General features: G+C 37.2%; 2 protein-coding genes and 1 long non-coding RNA gene across 3 annotated transcripts; 1 reads left to right on the top strand and 2 right to left on the bottom strand.

The window, feature by feature from the left end:
- The first annotated feature begins 2239 nt into the window (after nucleotides 1–2239).
- On the top strand, nucleotides 2240–3432 carry LOC133860439 (uncharacterized). The gene is made up of 2 exons (XM_062296050.1): nucleotides 2240–3253; nucleotides 3367–3432. The coding sequence occupies exons 1-2, from the start codon at nucleotides 2240–2242 to the stop codon at nucleotides 3430–3432; spliced, it is 1080 nt and encodes a 359-aa protein (XP_062152034.1).
- Nucleotides 3433–4762: 1330 nt separating this feature from the next.
- Nucleotides 4763–6059, bottom strand: LOC133859509 (uncharacterized). The gene is made up of 4 exons (XM_062294926.1): nucleotides 5894–6059; nucleotides 5683–5784; nucleotides 5138–5588; nucleotides 4763–5029 (listed from the first exon to the last, which is right to left on the bottom strand). Exons 1-4 carry the CDS (start codon nucleotides 5999–6001, stop codon nucleotides 4857–4859), a joined length of 834 nt encoding a protein of 277 aa, XP_062150910.1. The 5' UTR covers nucleotides 6002–6059; the 3' UTR covers nucleotides 4763–4856.
- Nucleotides 6060–14761: 8702 nt separating this feature from the next.
- LOC133861337 (uncharacterized) lies at nucleotides 14762–15865 on the bottom strand. The gene is made up of 2 exons (XR_009898999.1): nucleotides 15613–15865; nucleotides 14762–15252 (listed from the first exon to the last, which is right to left on the bottom strand). It is a non-coding gene; the product is annotated as an uncharacterized LOC133861337 (long non-coding RNA).
- Between the last annotated feature and the right edge of the window lie 2499 nt (nucleotides 15866–18364).

The raw sequence follows: 18364 nt of genomic DNA, 5'->3' as shown, positions 1-18364 counted from the left end.
AAAAAAAATTAGACTTAATTATAAATTGAACTTTATGGAGATATTGCAAAAGTGGTGACAATTAAGTGAAAATTTTCATAATTTTTTTTAATATAATTTTATTGAATTAATTTTTTTTTTTATTTTTGTTTTTGCTTTTATGTTTTTATTTTTATTTTTCTTTTTAATTCAAGGTCAATTGCGGCGACTCAAAATGTCGCCGCTATTGACTATTTATCAGCGGCGACATTTCAATGTTGCCACTGATAATGCGTTATTAGCGGCGATAGTAGTCGCCGCTGATACTTAAATAGCAGGTGCGCTTCTATATAAACTAAGCAGTTTTGACGAACGGTCTTCTTATTTTAACTAAGTTTGTGATCTTTCTATCCGAGTCCTCCCCTAGGTTTCTCCTTGTCTTGGAAACTCCTAGGAGTGAGAGTGTGAGTCTCCCGGTGTTTTCTTTATGCTTGGGAGTTTTTCAGTCACTGTTTCTTGCAGTGTGTTGAGTTTCTTTGGTGTTTTGTCTTAGTTTTTCTCCTCTTTTCACTGGGATGGAAGACCTTATTGAAAGTATGAGTGAGGGGATGAAGCTTTCAGAAGGTGAAAGGAAAGAGATAGCAATCACTGAGTCGGATACTGCAGATCTTCGAGGAAGAAGTGAAAAGTGTTTGTTGGGTAGGTTGATGTCGGATTGGCGTATCCAGAAGGAAGCTTTCAAGACATTAATGTCGAGGCTGTGGAAAACCGCTGAAGCAGTGACTTTCAAGGAAATTCAAGATAACTTAGGGCTGTTAGAGTTTTCTAACAGGGAAGACAAAGGGCGAGTCCTCGAGGGCCGACCTTGGCTTTTTGATCGCAGCTTGTTGGTCCTAAAGGAGATTGACGAAGATATTCCACCCTCGCATATGGACTTTTCAAAAGCGTTTTTTTGGGTACAGTTACATGATATGCCTCTCACGTGCATGAATCGGGAGGTGGGGCTTCGTATAGGCCGATCTATTGGAACTGTAGAGGATATAGATGTTACTAGAGATGGTGTGGGATGGGGTAGATGTTTGAGAATAAGAGTGTCTGTTGATATCACAAAACCACTTGAAAGGGGCCGGGCTATTGTCCTGAATGGTAAATCCATTTGGATCTCGCTCAAATATGAAAAACTCCCGCAGTTTTGTTATCACTGTGGGAGGATCTACCATGCGGATAAAGCTTGTCCGAGTAAGCCCAGCTTCCGGATCAATGAGGAGGTTTCGGGTAAGTCCTGGGGGGTTTGGCTTCGGGCGGATGACTTACGCTTCAGGAAGGAAGGATCATCGACAGTTCGACAGTCAGATCATAATCCAGGGAAGCAGGTGCTGGCTGAACAGGAATCAGGGGCTTTGGAAGGTATTACTCTGGGACATTCTCTGGCTGATTCCAAGGCTTACTGGAACACAAATACAATGGATGCTAGAGGGGGTGATAGAACTCCGGGTGGCTTTTCCGTGAAGCAGTTCGGGGGCGAGAGACGCCGTGAAGCCCCAGCTGGAAGAGCTCCGGACAGACCAGCTGGAAAGATGGCTGTACTTTGTACGTCCGATTTCATGGAAAGTGATGAGAATATGGGCGGGACAAGTGGCATTAATGAGAAGGATTCAGTGGGGGATTTGGAAGGAGAAAATGCGGATGACAGTAGGAAAGGTGAAGAAAATCAGAGAGAGAAGCCATTGACCAGAAATGATACAGAGGTTAATAACCAGAATGACACGGAAATCCGTGGGGTGCTAAAGGACTCTGTTTGTATTGAGCCAAGTGCAGAAGATAGTTTCGACAGAAGGGGAGCCACGTTGATAAATAAAAGGATGATTATAGATGACCAGGTGACAGGAAAGATGATACGTAATACCAATGTGGCAGTGAATAGTCATGGGCCCCAGCAGGAGGTGGCGTCTGTCCAGGTAACTTGTACAGAACATGGATTTTTCTCCACGGTACCAGCCTTTCCTAGTCCTAGACACGAACATTACGTGGACCATGAGAATCCTCAGGAGTCAACGGAGGAGATTTTGAAGACCCCGAGTAAGGCTCGAAAGTGGAAGAGAAAGACTAGGGATATTACAAGCGTCAATACTGGTGAAACTGATCGAAAGAGGAAGCCTGAAGATGTGGAGTGGAGTCATTCAGAGAATCAGGAGCATCACCCAAAAAAGAGCCATTCTGGAGGTGAGTTATTGTTCCATGTGGAAAAGGCGGTGGCTGATCCTCAGCCCCGCCTGTCGCCATGAGTCTTTTATGTTGGAACTGTCGGGGGCTTGGGAACCCCCGAACAGTTCGAGTTCTTCACCATTTGGTGAAAGAGAAGAAACCCAATGTTGTTTTCCTTATTGAAACTCTGTGTAGAGGTAATACCATGGAGAAAATTATATGTAAACTGGGCTTTGAAGGGCTTTTTGTGGTCAACCCGATTGGTAGAAGTGGGGGCTTAGCATTATTGTGGAAGGAGAACCTTTTTCTGGAGATCTTTAATTACTCCCGCCAGCATATAAATGCTATCATACGTAATGAAGATGGAAGCCCAGGATGGAAGTTTACTGGCTTCTATGGATTTCCCAATGCTGCTAGACGATGGGAATCATGGGAACTATTGAGACTCCTCAAGACTTTTCAGCCTTCAGCCTGGTTGTGTGCAGAGGACTTTAACGAGATTCTTGATCAATCAGAGAAACAGGGGGCAGCTTTAAGACGTATCTCTCAGATTAACCAGTTCAGGAGGGCGCTAGAAGATTGTGATCTCAGTGACCTAGGCTTCTCTGGGCCTCGGTATACTTGGTGCAATAACAAGAGAGATGATAACTTTCCTCAGGAAAGGCTTGACAGAGCGGTTGCCAACACGGAATGGTGTTCCAGATTCAATTACGTGAGGGTTCAAGTTTTGGAAGCTATTTGTTCGGACCACAATCCGATCCTTATTTTGTTTAATGACGTGCCCTATGAGACGGGGCCTTCGCGTCGGGCTTTCAAGTTTGAAGCCAAATGGCAGCTGGATCCTGAATGCAATGACATCTCTAAAGCAGCTTGGGAGCAGGAGGTTTTGGAGTCTAACCAGTTGAAGGATATTCGGGCCCGCCTCTCAGCTTGCCAAAGAGATCTTACACGGTGGAGTAAAGCAAAATTTCGTAGAGATGCAGAATTACTGAAACAGAAAAGTAGGAGACTTCTTGAATTGCAAGGAACCAATAGCCCGAACCAAATTGAGGATATCAAGCAGATCCAAAAGGATATTGATACTTTTCTTGTTCTTTTAGCTATTCTTTTTTGTTTTCGTTTTTCTTAAATAAAAAATAAAAAATAGAAGGAAATTAGGATATAATATATACTAGAATTTAATGCGTTTGGTTCTTCTGCCAGAAACGTAGTAAGATGCTCATGCTGAAACCCCACCTTGATGCATTGACATTTGTCCATGTATATTGATTCAAGTCGATGCCAAAATGCTACATGACAGCTTTTATGAAGGAAAATGAAATTGGCCTTTCAAATCAAGGAAAGCGAAAAATGACAAAGGAAAGGTCCAAAGATAAGAGCGTGTCTCTGTCGCCAAGTCAATTAATGTTAAGTTTTCCGTCTGATTTATAGAAGTTAGATTTTTTTTTTTTTTTTTTAATAGATAAATGAACAAGTTTTATGTCTGATTTCAACTTGCACGTACTTTATCTCACCTATTCTCTAAAATAAAAATATCGTCTTCTTCGAAATTTCTGAGAAAAAAATTACTAACATTCATTTTGGATTATCAAATAAACCATTTATCCAAGGAGAAAATATAAATTGCATATTGCTTTGTCCTTAAATTAATTTCAAAGAGAGAGAGGTCCATTTAAAAAGGGAAGTTGAGAATTGACCAATTTTAAGAATTAAGAATAATGTTATATATCACACTACTATTACACCATTAATCGGTAGCTTTTGTGGAGTGAAAGGGACTCAATTACTCCCAAATCTATATAGTTTTTGATCATTAGAGCCAGTGGATCTCTTTTTGTTTCGTACGTTCTAATCTCTTTTTGTTTCGTTCTTTACACTACAAAAAAAATTGCAAATCGCCACATGCAGTTAGCCGCGTGTACAGTAACTGTACACATGGCAAACAGTTCGCCGCGTGTAATTAGCAGCGTAGATACACGCGGCAAACTTGGGCAATGCTAATTGCACATTTGGCAGCGTGTATTTTAATACACGCGGCCAATTTGCCGCGTGTACATTAATACGCGCTGCCAAATGGCAGCGTGTGTAAATGTACACGCGGCCAACATCTGGCCGCGTGTACATTAATACACGCGGCCATCTGGCCGCGTGTATAATAATACACGCGGCAAGATGTTTGCCGCGTGTACATTTAGACGCGCTGCCAAATGGCAGCGCGTATAAATGTACACGCGGCCAACATCTTGCCGCGTGTACATTAATACACGCGGCCAGATGTTGGCCGCAGTAAATTTTATATATATATATATATATATATATATATATATATATATATATATATATATATATATATATATATATATATATATATATATATATATATATATATATATATTAATTCTATTTTGTAATTTCTTTTTATTTAAAATATATATATATATTTTATATAAATATTCTTTTATATATATATATATTTTACTAAAATTCTCCAAATTTATTTTATCCAAAAATATCACAAAATCAAATTGCACAAATTAATCAAAACAACTTTTTTTAAAAATTTGAATACCATGTACTAATAAATATATTCATTACTATATATAACTACTTACACAACAATATCAACAAATTTGAGATTCTTAATTTAATAAAGTTATTCGGTACTAAAAAAAAAAAAAAAATACACAAAATATCTACAAATCTGGAGGACGTCTCTGCGGATCACGAGGTGCAGTCCCGGGCGTGAGCTCGCCAACTGTCGATTGTCCCGCAAGAGATGGTGTAACGGGCGAAGGAGTCCCGAGAGGGGATTGTTGGCTCAGCAATTGTCCAGAAGGCGACAACGGACCAACCGTTGTCGCATTACCTGCAAGTACTAAAAATAATTAACCTACATAATATTATATGCAAATTTAAACAAGTAATGAGAACAAATTAAAAATAAACCTAAGTGTATACATAATATGAACCATACCTGCAGGCGCACTACTAACAGATGACGTACTACCGACGTGTGCAGGTGAAGACTGCTGAGCACCAGGGCATACGAACGATAATCCTGTAGAGGACATGAAGGCCTCAAAATGTCGCATGCGCTGCTCCATATCATCAATCTGTCGTATGCGCTGCTCCATGCTGTCAGCCCGCTCTCTCTCGGCCCGCACTATGCCCTCCAACTCCGCGATTTTGTGAGCAGCCCAATCCTGAGACGTGCCCTCGGCCGGTCCCCCCCGTGTGCGGCCCCTATACGAGAAACAAGTCCCGCGAACAGGAGTAACGTTCGGCCCAACCTGCCGAACCCTACCCGCATACTCGGGTCGCCCAACCGCTTGCTCGTACGCGTCGCCAGGTGCCCAACGCACCGTATCTGATGAGACAGGGTCCGAGGCAGCAGGATCAGTGGACAAACTCTGTGTCATCCGCTCCTGTACGTCGTCAACATACAAAACAATGGTAATTAATAAATACTTTATCACACGCATAACTAATAATAATCGATAACCTATAACAGTAGCATACGCATAGGTCCCGTGTCCGCTCGTTCAGGTAAGTGCCGTCTTTCTTTGTGTGCGTCTTCACAAACGACTCGGCGCGAGTGGGGGGCGTGCCAGATATAGATGCCTGTCGCCATACAGTATAAATATATAACAAACATTGGATATTCATTTAACGTTAAGAAAGAACAATTACGCACAAATAAGAATTAGGGTTTTTACATATTGTTCCATACCTCATCGTGATTAAATCTGGCATAACTTTTGGACCCCAGACTATGGGGGATGTCTTGCTGCTCCCGCAGCCGCTTCATTCGTTCAGACCTCTCCTTTACATTGAACATTCCCAAAAAAAATGTCAGAATTGATACTTTTAATTACTTATGTGTTATGATTGAATGAACTGTTTATTAAAAAAACACAACATTATAGTAATACATTCAAAGACCTACATACCACATTTACTTTTGTGCACCATTCGTGCAGTACGTCCTCCACATCCGTTCGGTCATACTTATCAAAAAACGTCTCTGGCATTCTCGCACGTATTGTCAATGGCGTGTCACCGTCTCGAATATTTAGCTGGGTCCTCAACTTCGACTTCCACGAACGGTGCTTACGGCCCATATCACCCCAGAATTCATTCTGTGCCAGGCGCTGGTCGACGGATACGGGTACATAAAATTCTTGCTGCACATTCAATCTAATGATTAATTTTAGCAGTTCAATAAAGAAAAAAATCATCTTAACTTTAATTTCACAAAATACATATATTAGTTTCATACACATACCATTATGGCATCCCACATAGCCTGCTTAACCTGTTTATCTACCTTTCCCCATTTGTCCCGCAAGTGAATATGGGACCCGCTCCGTAACAGCTTGCCCGCAGCCCGTCTATAACGATTGCATGCTCGTCCCACTGGTTGTGTTGCAGCATTGTACTGCAACACAACTTTCTTACCCCTCGGGAGCACCCAATTTCTCTCAGGGTCCTTAATCACCTCAAAATATATGCTCCCGTCTGGGTTATACCCTAGTCAATAAATATAAAACGTTAATATATTAACACTAAATAACTTAATCATATCAATAAATTAAAAATTCAATTTAAATATTATACGAACTTACTAAATTAATTAGTTTATAATGATGTATACAAATGTACTTACCCATCAGCCGAATATGGTCGAACGCTATGTGCTCGGTCGCTGGGTCCCCAGCATGCTCCTCGCCTGCCTGATCTTCTGGGTGATGCTCATCATCATGATCGTCATCCGAAGGCATATCCTGGGGGACATCATGTGCTAACTGATCAAGCCCCAACATCACATCATCCCCCTCGCGGGGCAGCCGGCTCTCCCCCACATCTGGGTCCTGACTCTCCCCAGGAAGCGGCAACTGGCTCTGTCCATAAACATGCATCTGGCTCTCCCCAGGTGCCGGGCCCTGGCCCCCAGCCGGGGCCGTCAGCTGTCCCGACCGCATAGCCGGCATAGGCATCCCCCCCCCTGTGACAGCGGGAATCTGTCATCCTGAGTCTCACTATCAGGAATGACTGGCATAGGTGGTGGAAGGGGGTATGGATAGTACAACGGAAATCTGCTCAGATCATGACACTCTCGCACCCACCATCGATCAACATGGCCCGGTGAGGTCAGCCCCAACTGCGATAACGTCGTGTATGGAGAAGGAGAATATCCAGCTGAGCTCGTCTGGCCGGGATCTGACCTACTCATCCCCGCCGTACCCGGGGGTAATGGTCTATAAATAGCGTCCGGGTGGTGTGACCACGGTGTAGTATGTAGTGCCGCTGACATCGCCGGTGTCGACGTAGGCGGGTATAGAGAAGGAGAATATCCAGCTGTGCTCGTCTGCCCGGGATCTGACCTGCTCATCCCCGCCGTACCCGGGGGCGGTGGTCTGTATACAGCGTCCGGGTTGTGTGGCCACGGTGTGGTATGTAGTGCCGCTGACATCGCCGGTGTGGATGTAGTCGTGCAATGCACGGGCTGGCGTGGTGCACGATGTGCGCAAGTAGGGGGTCTCGGGTCCATTGAAACCTGCGAACAAATGTGAGACAAATTACTTGAAATTCGTTTTAATTTTAATATTAAAATAGAATATGCATAATATACAATGAGCTCTATGCAAAATAAGAAAGTATTTTGATCGAGTTTAGGGTTTAGGGTTTAGGTTTTAATATTTGTAGGGTTTAGGGTTTAAGGTTAGGGTGTAGGGTTTTAGGGTTTAGGGTTTAGGGTTTAACTAAAATAAAATAGTTAAAAAAAAAATAAAAAGAGATCTCGAACCCTTTTCTTTTATATTTTTTAATAATCTTCTTTTTTTTTTTTGGGTTTAGGGTTTTTTTTTTTTTTTTTCTTAGGGTTTAGGGTTTTAGGTTTTTACGGTTTAGTTTGTAGGGTTAGGGTTTGGGTTTGGGTTTACCTGACCATAAAAAGTAATTAAAAAAAAAAAAGAGATCTCTCCCTGTTTTAATTTTTTCTTTTTTAATATTCTTCTTTCTTTATTTATGGTTTAGAGTTTTAAGGTTTCTTTTTTTAGGGTTAGGGTTAGGATTAAAAAGGTTAGGGTTTAGGGTTTTAGGTTGTTAGGGTTTAGGGTTTAGGGTTTAGTTTTTAGGGTTAGGGTTTAGGTTTTGAAGGTTTAGTTTTTAGGGTTAGGGTTAAAAAGGTTAGGGTTTAGGTTTTTAGGGTTAGGGTTTTAAGGTTAGGGTTTAAGGTATTAGGGTTTGGGTTTTAAGGTTAGGGTTTAGGGTTTAGGGTTTAGGGTTTAGGGTTTAGGGTTTAGTTTTTAGGGTTAGGGTTTAGGTTTTGAAGGTTTAGTTTTTAGGGTTAGGGTTTAGGTTTTGAAGGTTCAGTTTTTAGGGTTAGGGTTAAAAAGGTTAGGGTTTAGGTTTTTAGGGTTAGGGTTTAGGGTATAGGGTTTAGGTTTTAGGGTTTTAAGGTTAGGGTTTAGGGTTTTACGGTTTAGTTTTTAGGGTTAGGGTTTTAAGGTTAGAATTTAGGGTTTAGGGTTTAGGTTTTAGGGTTTTTAGGGTTAGGGTTTAGGTTTTAGGGTTTTAAGGTTAGGGTTTAGGGTTTTACGGTTTAGTTTTTAGGGTTAGGGTTTTAAGGTTAGAATTTAGGGTTTAGGGTTTAGGTTTTAGGGTTTTTAGGGTTAGGGTTTAGGTTTTAGGGTTTTAAGGTTAGGGTTTAGGTTTTTAGGGTTTAGTTTTTACGGTTTAGTTTTTAGGTTAGGGTTTAAGGTTTTAGGGTTATGGTTTTAAGGTTAGGGTTTAGGGTTTAGTGTTTAGGGTTTAGTTTTTAGGGTTTAGGGTTTTAAGGTTAGGGTTTTAGGGTTTAGGGTTTAGGTTGTTAGGGTTTAGTTTTTACGGTTAGGGTTTAGGTTTTGAAGGTTTAGTTTTTAGGGTTAGGGTTTAGGTTTTGAAGGTTTAGTTTTTAGGGTTAGGGTTTAGGTTTTGAAGGTTTAGTTTTTAGGGTTAGGGTTTAGGTTTTAGGGTTTAGTTTTTAGGGTTAGTGTTTTAAGGTTAGAATTTAGGGTTTAGGTTTTAGGGTTTTTAGGGTTAGGGTTTAGGTTTTAGGGTTTTTAGGGTTAGGGTTTAGGTTTTAGGGTTTTAAGGTTAGGATTTAGGTTTTTAGGGTTTAGTTTTTATGGTTTAGTTTTTAGAGTTAGGGTTTTAAGGTTAGAATTTAGGGTTTAGGGTTTAGGTTTTAGGGTTTTTAGGGTTAGGGTTTAGGTTTTAGGGTTTTAAGGTTAGGATTTAGGTTTTTAGGGTTTAGTTTTTACGGTTTAGTTTTTAGAGTTAGGGTTTTAAGGTTAGAATTTAGGGTTTAGGGTTTAGGTTTTAGGGTTTTAAGGTTAGGATTTAGGTTTTTAGGGAGAAAGTATTTTAGGGTTAGGGTTTTAAGGTTAGGGTTTAGGGTTTTAGGGTTAGGGTTTCAAGGTTAGGGTTTAGGGTTTAGTTTTTAGCGTTAGGGTTTTAAGGTTAGAATTTACGGTTTAGGGTTTAGAGTTTAGGTTTTACGGTTTTAAGGTTAGGATTAGGGTTTTAGGGTTTTAAGTATTTTAGGGTTAGGGTTTTAAGGTTAGGGTTTAGGGTTTTAGGGTTAGGGTTTTAAGGTTAGGGTTTAGGGTTTAGTTTTTAGGGTTAGGGTTTAAAGGTTAGAATTTAGGGTTTAGGGTTTAGGTTTTAGGGTTTTAAGGTTAGGATTTAGGGTTTTAGGGTTAGGGTTTTAAGGTTAAGATTTAGGTTTTTAGGGTTTAGTTTTTAGGGTTAGGGTTTTAAGGTTAGGGTTTAGGGTTTAACTACAATTAAAAAGTAATAAAAAAATTTCACTCTTTTGTAGGGTTTAGGGTTTTTAGGGTGAACGGTAATTTGGGCTAGGGTTTAGGGTTTATGGTTTTTGCTTGTTTTTTAGAGTATAAAGCTTAGGGGTTTGGTTTTGAGATTTGATCATAGGCATTTTTATATTGGTTTTGATTTAGGGTTTAGGGAAAATTGTTTACACCTTTGTTATAAATTGAATAATAAAAAAAATAATTATAAATGGTAGACGGTGGCCAAATTTAATTTTCTGTATCTATCCAATAATCGTTAGATACGATCATTTTATTGTGAAATGATGGCGAGTTTACTTTGAATTGGTTTTTTTTTGTTTGTAAAAAAATTACCTGAAATGAACAATTAAACTTTTTTTCTTTGTTCTTAAAAAACCCAAAAATTGTTTTTTGTAGTACCGAATACTTATTTATATTTTATTGGTTTTGATAATTTATTTTATGATTAAGTTAATAAAATAATTGTGACAAATAATAATCCACACACAAATTCGTAGTACAGTAAAACATATTACAAAAAAAAAAAAAAATACCACAACTGTAAGAATATTTTTCATGCATAACAACCAACCACATCAAAACACATAAAATTACACAACAATAGATATTCAAACCCAACAAAATTAACAGCATTGCATAGACCATTATTAATTGCTAAATCCACAATTATTATATGAAACTATTAAAAAAGTTAGAAACAGATTTTAAACAAATTAATTTAAATGCACCAAGTTTATTATAGCCAAAAGATATCAGAAAAAAATTTAATGCTAAAATTACTCACAATTTTTTTTTTTTTTTTTGTGATTTGTATGCTCCTTTGCCAAAATGTACCTGCATTAAAACATATTAGTCCCAAAATAATATCCCAAAACAACTAAAAAAATACTAATCACGTACAAGGCAGAGAGAGAGAGAGACCGGGAGAGGTTTCAGAGAGAGAGAGAGATGTAGAGAGAGATAGTGTCAGAGAGAGAGAAAGCTAGAGAGAAAGAAAGGGTTAGGGTTTAGTCTGTGGTTCGGTTAGAGAGAGAGAAAGCTAGAGAGAGACAGAGAGATAGAGAGAGAGAGAGAGAGAGAGAGCGAGAGGGAGATGTAGAGAGAGATAGGTCCGGACCTAGGGTTAGGGTTCCTGGTTCGGTTAGAGAGAGAGAGAGAGAGAGAGAGCTAGAGAGAGAGAGAGAGCTAGAGAGAGAGAGAGAGAGTGAGAGGGAGGTGTAGAGAGAGATAGGTCCGGACCTAGGGTTAGGGTTGCTGGTTCGGTTAGAGAGAGAGAGAGAGAGCTAGAGAGAGACAGAGATAAAGAGAGAGAGAGATAGAGAGAGAGAGAGAGAGAGAGCGAGAGAGAGAGAGAGCATGCACCGTAATAATTGCCGAACATGGGTGGTGCAGTCACGGCCGGAGAGGGAGCTGGCCGGAGATCCTGGTGGTCGGTGGACGGAGAGGGAGAGAGAGAGAGAGAGAGAGAGAGAGAGAGCTGAGTGAGCGTGAGAGATGAGTGAGCGAGCTGAGAGAGATCGAGCTGAGGGAGAGAGAGGGAAATGCGGGGATCGAGGGTAGCTTCCTCTGGAAGCTACCCTTTTTTTTTTTTTTTTTTTTTTTTTATTAATTGAAATATTAGCCAGTTGGCGCGCGGGAAATGTCCCGCGCAGGTCACCTGGCCAAAAATTGGCCGCGTGGCGTAATGCCACCCGGCCAATTAGGGACGTGTATTATTATACACGTCTCTATCTGTTTTTAATTTTTTTTTTTTTTTTTAAAAAAAAACGAAAAATGGTATATATATATATATAGATTATATATATATATATATATATATATATATATATATATATATATATATATATATATATATATATATATATATATATATATATATATATATATATATATATATATATATATATATATATATATATATATATATATATAGTTTTGTATCTATATATATCTATATATATATATTCTATATATATATATATATATATAGATTATATATATATATATATATATATATATATATATATATTAAATATATATATATATATAGTTTTGTATCTATATATATATATATATATATATAGTTTTGTATTTGTAAACACAAACACAAACCCTAATCCGACCCTAAGTGTATGTAATATATATAGTGTTAAGGTTTACGTAAACTCTAACCCATAAAACTAAACCCTAAACGGTAACCCTAAAACTAATTCTTAAACCTTAAGTCTGTGTTAAGTTTCATATATATATATATAGGTCCTATATATATATAGGGTTAGGGTTTTATTAGATTACTATTCCATTAACGTAAATCCTAATTAGAGTTAGGGTTTACTTATAAGTATACCATATATATTTAAAGTACTCAACACGTAAAACGTAAATATACTATAAACATATTGCACGTAGCCCATACCCCTAACCCTATGTCTATATACTATATATAGTCATAAACCCTAACCCTAAGTGTATGTACTTTGTTATGTTGCATATTTTTATTTTTGTTCCTCGCCGTATAATTATGCATATATTTGTAGCCCAAATTTGGGTATATACAACGTTATTATATATATCTATAAACTCTAACCCTAAGTGTATATATATACTATATATAGCTATACACAATATAGGTATATAAGTATACTATATATATACATATAGCCATAAACACCAATGTTAGGGTGTATACAAGTAACTATAAAGGTATATAGTTTCGGCACGCCGTTTACATGCATGCATGTGCATGCATATATTATATATATGTATGTACATAATATGACAAGATAGTTTTGAAATACAAATACAAATACAAACACAGACACATGCAACCTTAAGTGTATGTAATGTACATTCTTGCTAAACCCTAAGTCATAAAACTAAACCGTAAACTATAAATTAAAACTAAATCCTAACCCTAAGTATATATATATATATATATATATATATATATATATATATATATATACTATACTTAGGGTTAGGATTTAGTTTTAATTTATAGTTTACGGTTTAGTTTTATATATATATACTATACTAAACACTGACCATAAAATTGAACCCTAAAACCCATAATCTTAACCCAAATCTTAAGTGTATGTACCATATATATGTAAGCCATAAACCCTAACCCTAAATATATATACTATATGTATAGTGATAAACCCTAACTCTAGGATCAAATGATATATAGTTCGACCAAGTTTTGAACATTGAACTCGATCAAATGATAGAGGCATGCAATTTTATACTTGTGTAAGGTATGCCATAATGATCGGGACCACAAGGCGAACACATTCAGATGGATGTTCAACGAACCCTAACCCTGAGAGTATGTACTACACATACAATAAATTAAGTCCTAACGCATAAACCATATTCAAGAAACTCAACTTGCATGTAAATCCTAAAACATAACTATATATACTTATATAAGTATGTGTAGCACAAATTTATTGTTGGGGTATATAATAGGAATTTTTAATATAAATAAATTCCAAAAAATTTAAATACAAGTACTGTATAAAACTAATTAGTTTATATACTCTAATTTGGTATAGGGTACATAGCAATTTTATACTCCAATTTATTTGTTTTTTTTTTTTTTTTTTTAAAAAAAAAAAAAAAAAAGGGAATTCCAAAAAAGTGTTTTTCAGTTAGCCACGTGTATTAAATTACACGTGTCTGCCAGATGGCAGCGTGGAATTTATACACGCGGCCAATTGGCAGCGTGTATAAAATACACGCGGCCAGATGGCAGCGTGTACTTATACACGCGGCCATCTGGCCGCGTGTACTTATACACGCGGCCAGATGGCCGCGTGTAGAAATTACACGCTGCCATATGGCAGCGTGTAGAAATTACACGCTGCCAGATGGCAGCGTGTATAAAATACACGCTGCCAATTGTTTGTACGCTACATCTGGCAGCGTGTCCAGAGAAACACGTTGCCATCTGGCCGCGTGTCTACAGTAACATCTACTGTAGACACGCGGCGATTTACGCCTTTTTTTGTAGTGTTACGTCAAATGGTGTTTATGAGTATGCAATTCTACCACACAATATTGAAATGTTTTGAGTTACCCTTAGATCAGATTTGGCCATTATTTTAGATGAAAAAAAGTCTCAAGTCTCAGTCACACGTGTGTTAGATTCCTTCTTCTCCACGTATATGTGTGTGTGTGTGTGATAAATTGAATATGATCATATAAGGCATGCAATCTGATTTAGGGTTAGTTGGTCTTGTTGAGAAATTTGTCGTTGGTTTTCTCTAAAGGGAAAATCACTCACGGGACATTCGATGGGTTGGCTAACTTCCATGCCAGTATAAGTATTTCCATACTTTTTTCCTATATTGATTCATTACCTCTAGTAATTGCCCAATTGGCGTTCAAGATGGTAATTAGCCTATAAATGGAGATCGAGGAGATAGCTTCCTTAGGTCCGTGCACTTTCATTCTCTTTGCCTAGCTATACTATGTCAATTTAACTTTTTGTTCACTTACTACCTTAAGCATTGGAGGTGATTCCGTCACTATTCTCGACGAACCGCTCTTACCTTTTTCTAACTTCTTTGTACGTCTCATTTATCGGACATTTTAACAGTAATATATATAGGCCTTTCCATTTCCATATATTTTTCAGAATTTTATTAAGACCGTTTATGAGTTGTTTATCATTAATTGTCCCTTTCTTTTTTCACAATAACTGCGGCCTCAAATTAAATAATTCATCCAACTTGAACTTTGTGATAAGGCAGATAAAGGATAATACATAAAATTGTATGGGACTTCCCTTAGTAAAATAAAGCAACGGATTGACTCATGAGTCGATCAGCTCTTTTATTTTGCACACATGCATTACATCAATAATTATTGCCAAAAAAAAAAAAAAGCAATAGGTTTAATTCTGAGTGCTGAGTGCATATAAAAGCAATCAGAATTCTATATAAAGCCACAGAAACCCCCAAAAACGATATATTAGACGTACAAAACCTACTTCATCTTATTAAGCGGCACTGCATGCTGTCGACGATCCACCATGCAGCTTCTTATCCCAAACACCTTCAGGCCGGTGGGCAATTACGTATGTACCGATTACATGATGGAGGACTTGGTTTTGATTTTGGGGGGTTCAGGCATTTAGTATAGGGAACACCAGGACCACATTTCACTGCTGGGTGGTTTGGATCGGCGGTTCCTCCAGTCACGGGTCCTTTATTAATATCAGGTTTGGCTGCACCATTACCAGAGATATAGAGATACATCAGAATATAACCAATTAATCTCAACAAACTAACAATAAAACTTGTGTTCCATAATCCAAAAAGTGAAAGACTAATTAAGGTTGCCTAACTACTATTTGGTTAGAATTTATCAGTTTAATTAATAAGACCAAGAAAACTCATTTCACTTCAAAGAATTCTTCTTAGATCCCAATATATTGGTGGAAATAAAATATATATAAACGAGCAACAGCTATATATGTGAAATCCAATTACAAAATATTCAGAATTTCAGTTTATTAAGTAAATTCAAACTGATCAACTATATATATATATATATGGAGTGGAAATGATCGCGTGAGTGAGCTCACCAGATAATTCTCTAGCTAAAATGGAAGAAGGAAGGAAAAGTGTGGACGCCAAGAGAAGGGAGATTATAAGTAGAGTGGACTTCATTTCGGGAGTTGATAGTGCAATTAAACCCTCTCTACGCTGCTCTTATTTATAGACGTACCATATATGCATATCCAACTGTAATTAATGGATTGATATGATGGATACACAAGAGAACAAGCCAAGTGAAGTTGGATACGTACAGGAAATTACCAAATAAAAAAAAACAAAAAAAAAAAAAGGAGTGGGATATATATATATATATATATAGTTGAAAAGTCTTACACAGAAAGCAGACCACATAAAATAATTAAAATAACAAGTAAAGATTTGTAGATAGAGACTAAAATTTAATCCATTTTGAATAATAATTGCGCAGCCATGGCCCATCTGTATGTGTAATATTCACCACCACCAGGGTCTATGCAGCTAGAGAATACTTAATTATCTTATCATCTTGAGACACAGAAAGATATTGGCTTCAGAGAAGCATCTTATTCGGAGAATGAGGGACTAAAGGTAGAGACAAGTTCGATCTACTCTTTCTTTCTTTTTTGTGTGTAAGTACTCGATCCCTTTTCATAGCAAGCTTGCATGGCGCAATGGGTGGGAATTAAGTACCAAGTAGAATTTACACAAATCAGCTAGACTTTACATTAATTCTTATTTAAATCCTAAAAATTTCTAATTAAGAATCATAGAAAGTAGAAGAATAACTCTCTAAAGCGTAATTCTTATATATTGATAAAACTGATCATATATTAATTACAGCACACTGGGCAGCCACGTAATCCTTATTATTCTTAATTAACTAGAAGTTAGGAACAAAGTTAAATTAAAACATATAGGAACTACACATGTTGGGAGATACACTCGTTATAAAACAATTGATAAAAAAAAAAAAAAAAAAAATGGTGCGTAGAATATGTTGATCACATTATTTGGTTTAAAATTTTATTTAGCTTATATGCAAACACATAGAGTTCGGTCGATCAGTCAGCCGAACAAGCCAAAAATGATGTTGATGTGTAAAACACGTACATGCAGGAAATTTCCAGAAAACGAAATTACGATATAATTGAAAAGGAAAAGAAACACAAAATTAAGTGAAAACTTCACCTTCAAACCCCACGTTGATGCTGAAATAAACAGGAAATTGAATGAGCACCGATCCATTCTATGGGCCCATGTCAATGCCAAAAGGTGTCATCACATCAATTGAATCTTTTAAATATATATATATATATATATATATATATATATATATATATATATATATATATATATATATATATATATCGACTCCCAAGTCAATGAGAATGAGCATTGACTCATTCAAGCCAATGTGTCAAATCAAGCAACAGGTTGAGTTTAGGGTCCTCGAAACAGTTTTTACGAAGGGGAAAATGAAATTGGCCTTCCAAATCAATGAGGGCCACACCACGATCGCCGGAATCCGGCAATTTAATATAAAAATTTGAGACTTTTTACGGTAGATTCGATCTACCAACAAACTTTGATATTTGGTAGTTGTAGATTCTTACAAACGTGTGTGCAAGTACAAATAATTTAAATTCGAAAAACAATTTACGATTTTACAATTTTCAAAATCGTAAATCGTTTTTTAAAAATTAAAAAGGCTTTTACTGTCAAACTGAAAATAATTTTCGTTGACCATTATTTTTGCCCTTACCAAACACCGTAAAATGCCGAAATCATTTTACGCTGAAACAAACAAAGCATTAGATAAAGAAATTACCAAAATTGAAGGTGACACCATATCCCACATGCCTACGTAGCCAATACTTTTTTTTTTTTTTTTTGCCCTAATCAAATAAGGGAAAGCAGGTTACAAGGAATTGAACAACCATAAAAGAGTAGACACCCCAATAACTAAGTCCAAATGAAAAATGCAGTACAAGAATAGAAACAAACAACGGACAATGATATCATTCATGATTTCAAATGAACCATACACAAGTTGTACCTTTCTAAAGGCCGCACAAAGATTGAAAGTCTGAAACCCCACTTGCACAATAATCACCATGGGACCAGTCTCAAGGTCTAGCCCAATCCCGCAATTATCCGGTACATGTGAGAATAGGAAACAAATGAAAAAAAAAAAAAAAAAAAAAAAAAAAAAGGGGTGGGGGGGGATAACTTCCACCTCCCACCACTGATAAAGTCGGTAATACAAAAATACTTCTGACTTTTTCAGACTTAGGAGAATTTTCGGCATTCACCATTACCACCAAGTCGATGGCGGTGGTGGTTGGTAGGCGGAACTGAGCATGCAAAGCTTTATTCAAGTTTCTTTGGGCCCGGTTTGAATTTTTTTGGGGCCTAATTTGAAGTTTTTGGGTCAAATTTAAACATTTTTAGGCCTAGCGTTTTCTTTTTATTTTAGGCTCTGCTAGAAGGTTTTTTTGGGGTCAAATTTAAAGGTTTTGAACCTTGGAGGCTTTTAGAAAACTATAGCCTTGTTTGGAAGCATACTCTAATGGATTTGTTCTTGTTTTCGTTTTTTTTTTTTTCTTAACAAATTCATATGCAAATTGGGAATTTGGTTGTGGAAAAAAAAAAAGAAAAAAAAAACCCAAAATTGACCTTAATTTTTTGGCTTAAATATATTTAAGCCCCTAACTAACAATCATTTTCAAAAAAGCACCATGAACTAATATGTGTGACATTTGGATACATCAAACTACAATTTTGTTGCAATTTAGCCGC

This window comes from Alnus glutinosa, chromosome 2 (assembly GCF_958979055.1).
Source record: "Alnus glutinosa chromosome 2, dhAlnGlut1.1, whole genome shotgun sequence".
NCBI classification, from domain to species: Eukaryota; Viridiplantae; Streptophyta; class Magnoliopsida; order Fagales; family Betulaceae; genus Alnus; species Alnus glutinosa.
This window is presented reverse-complemented; position numbering and strand designations above follow the sequence as displayed.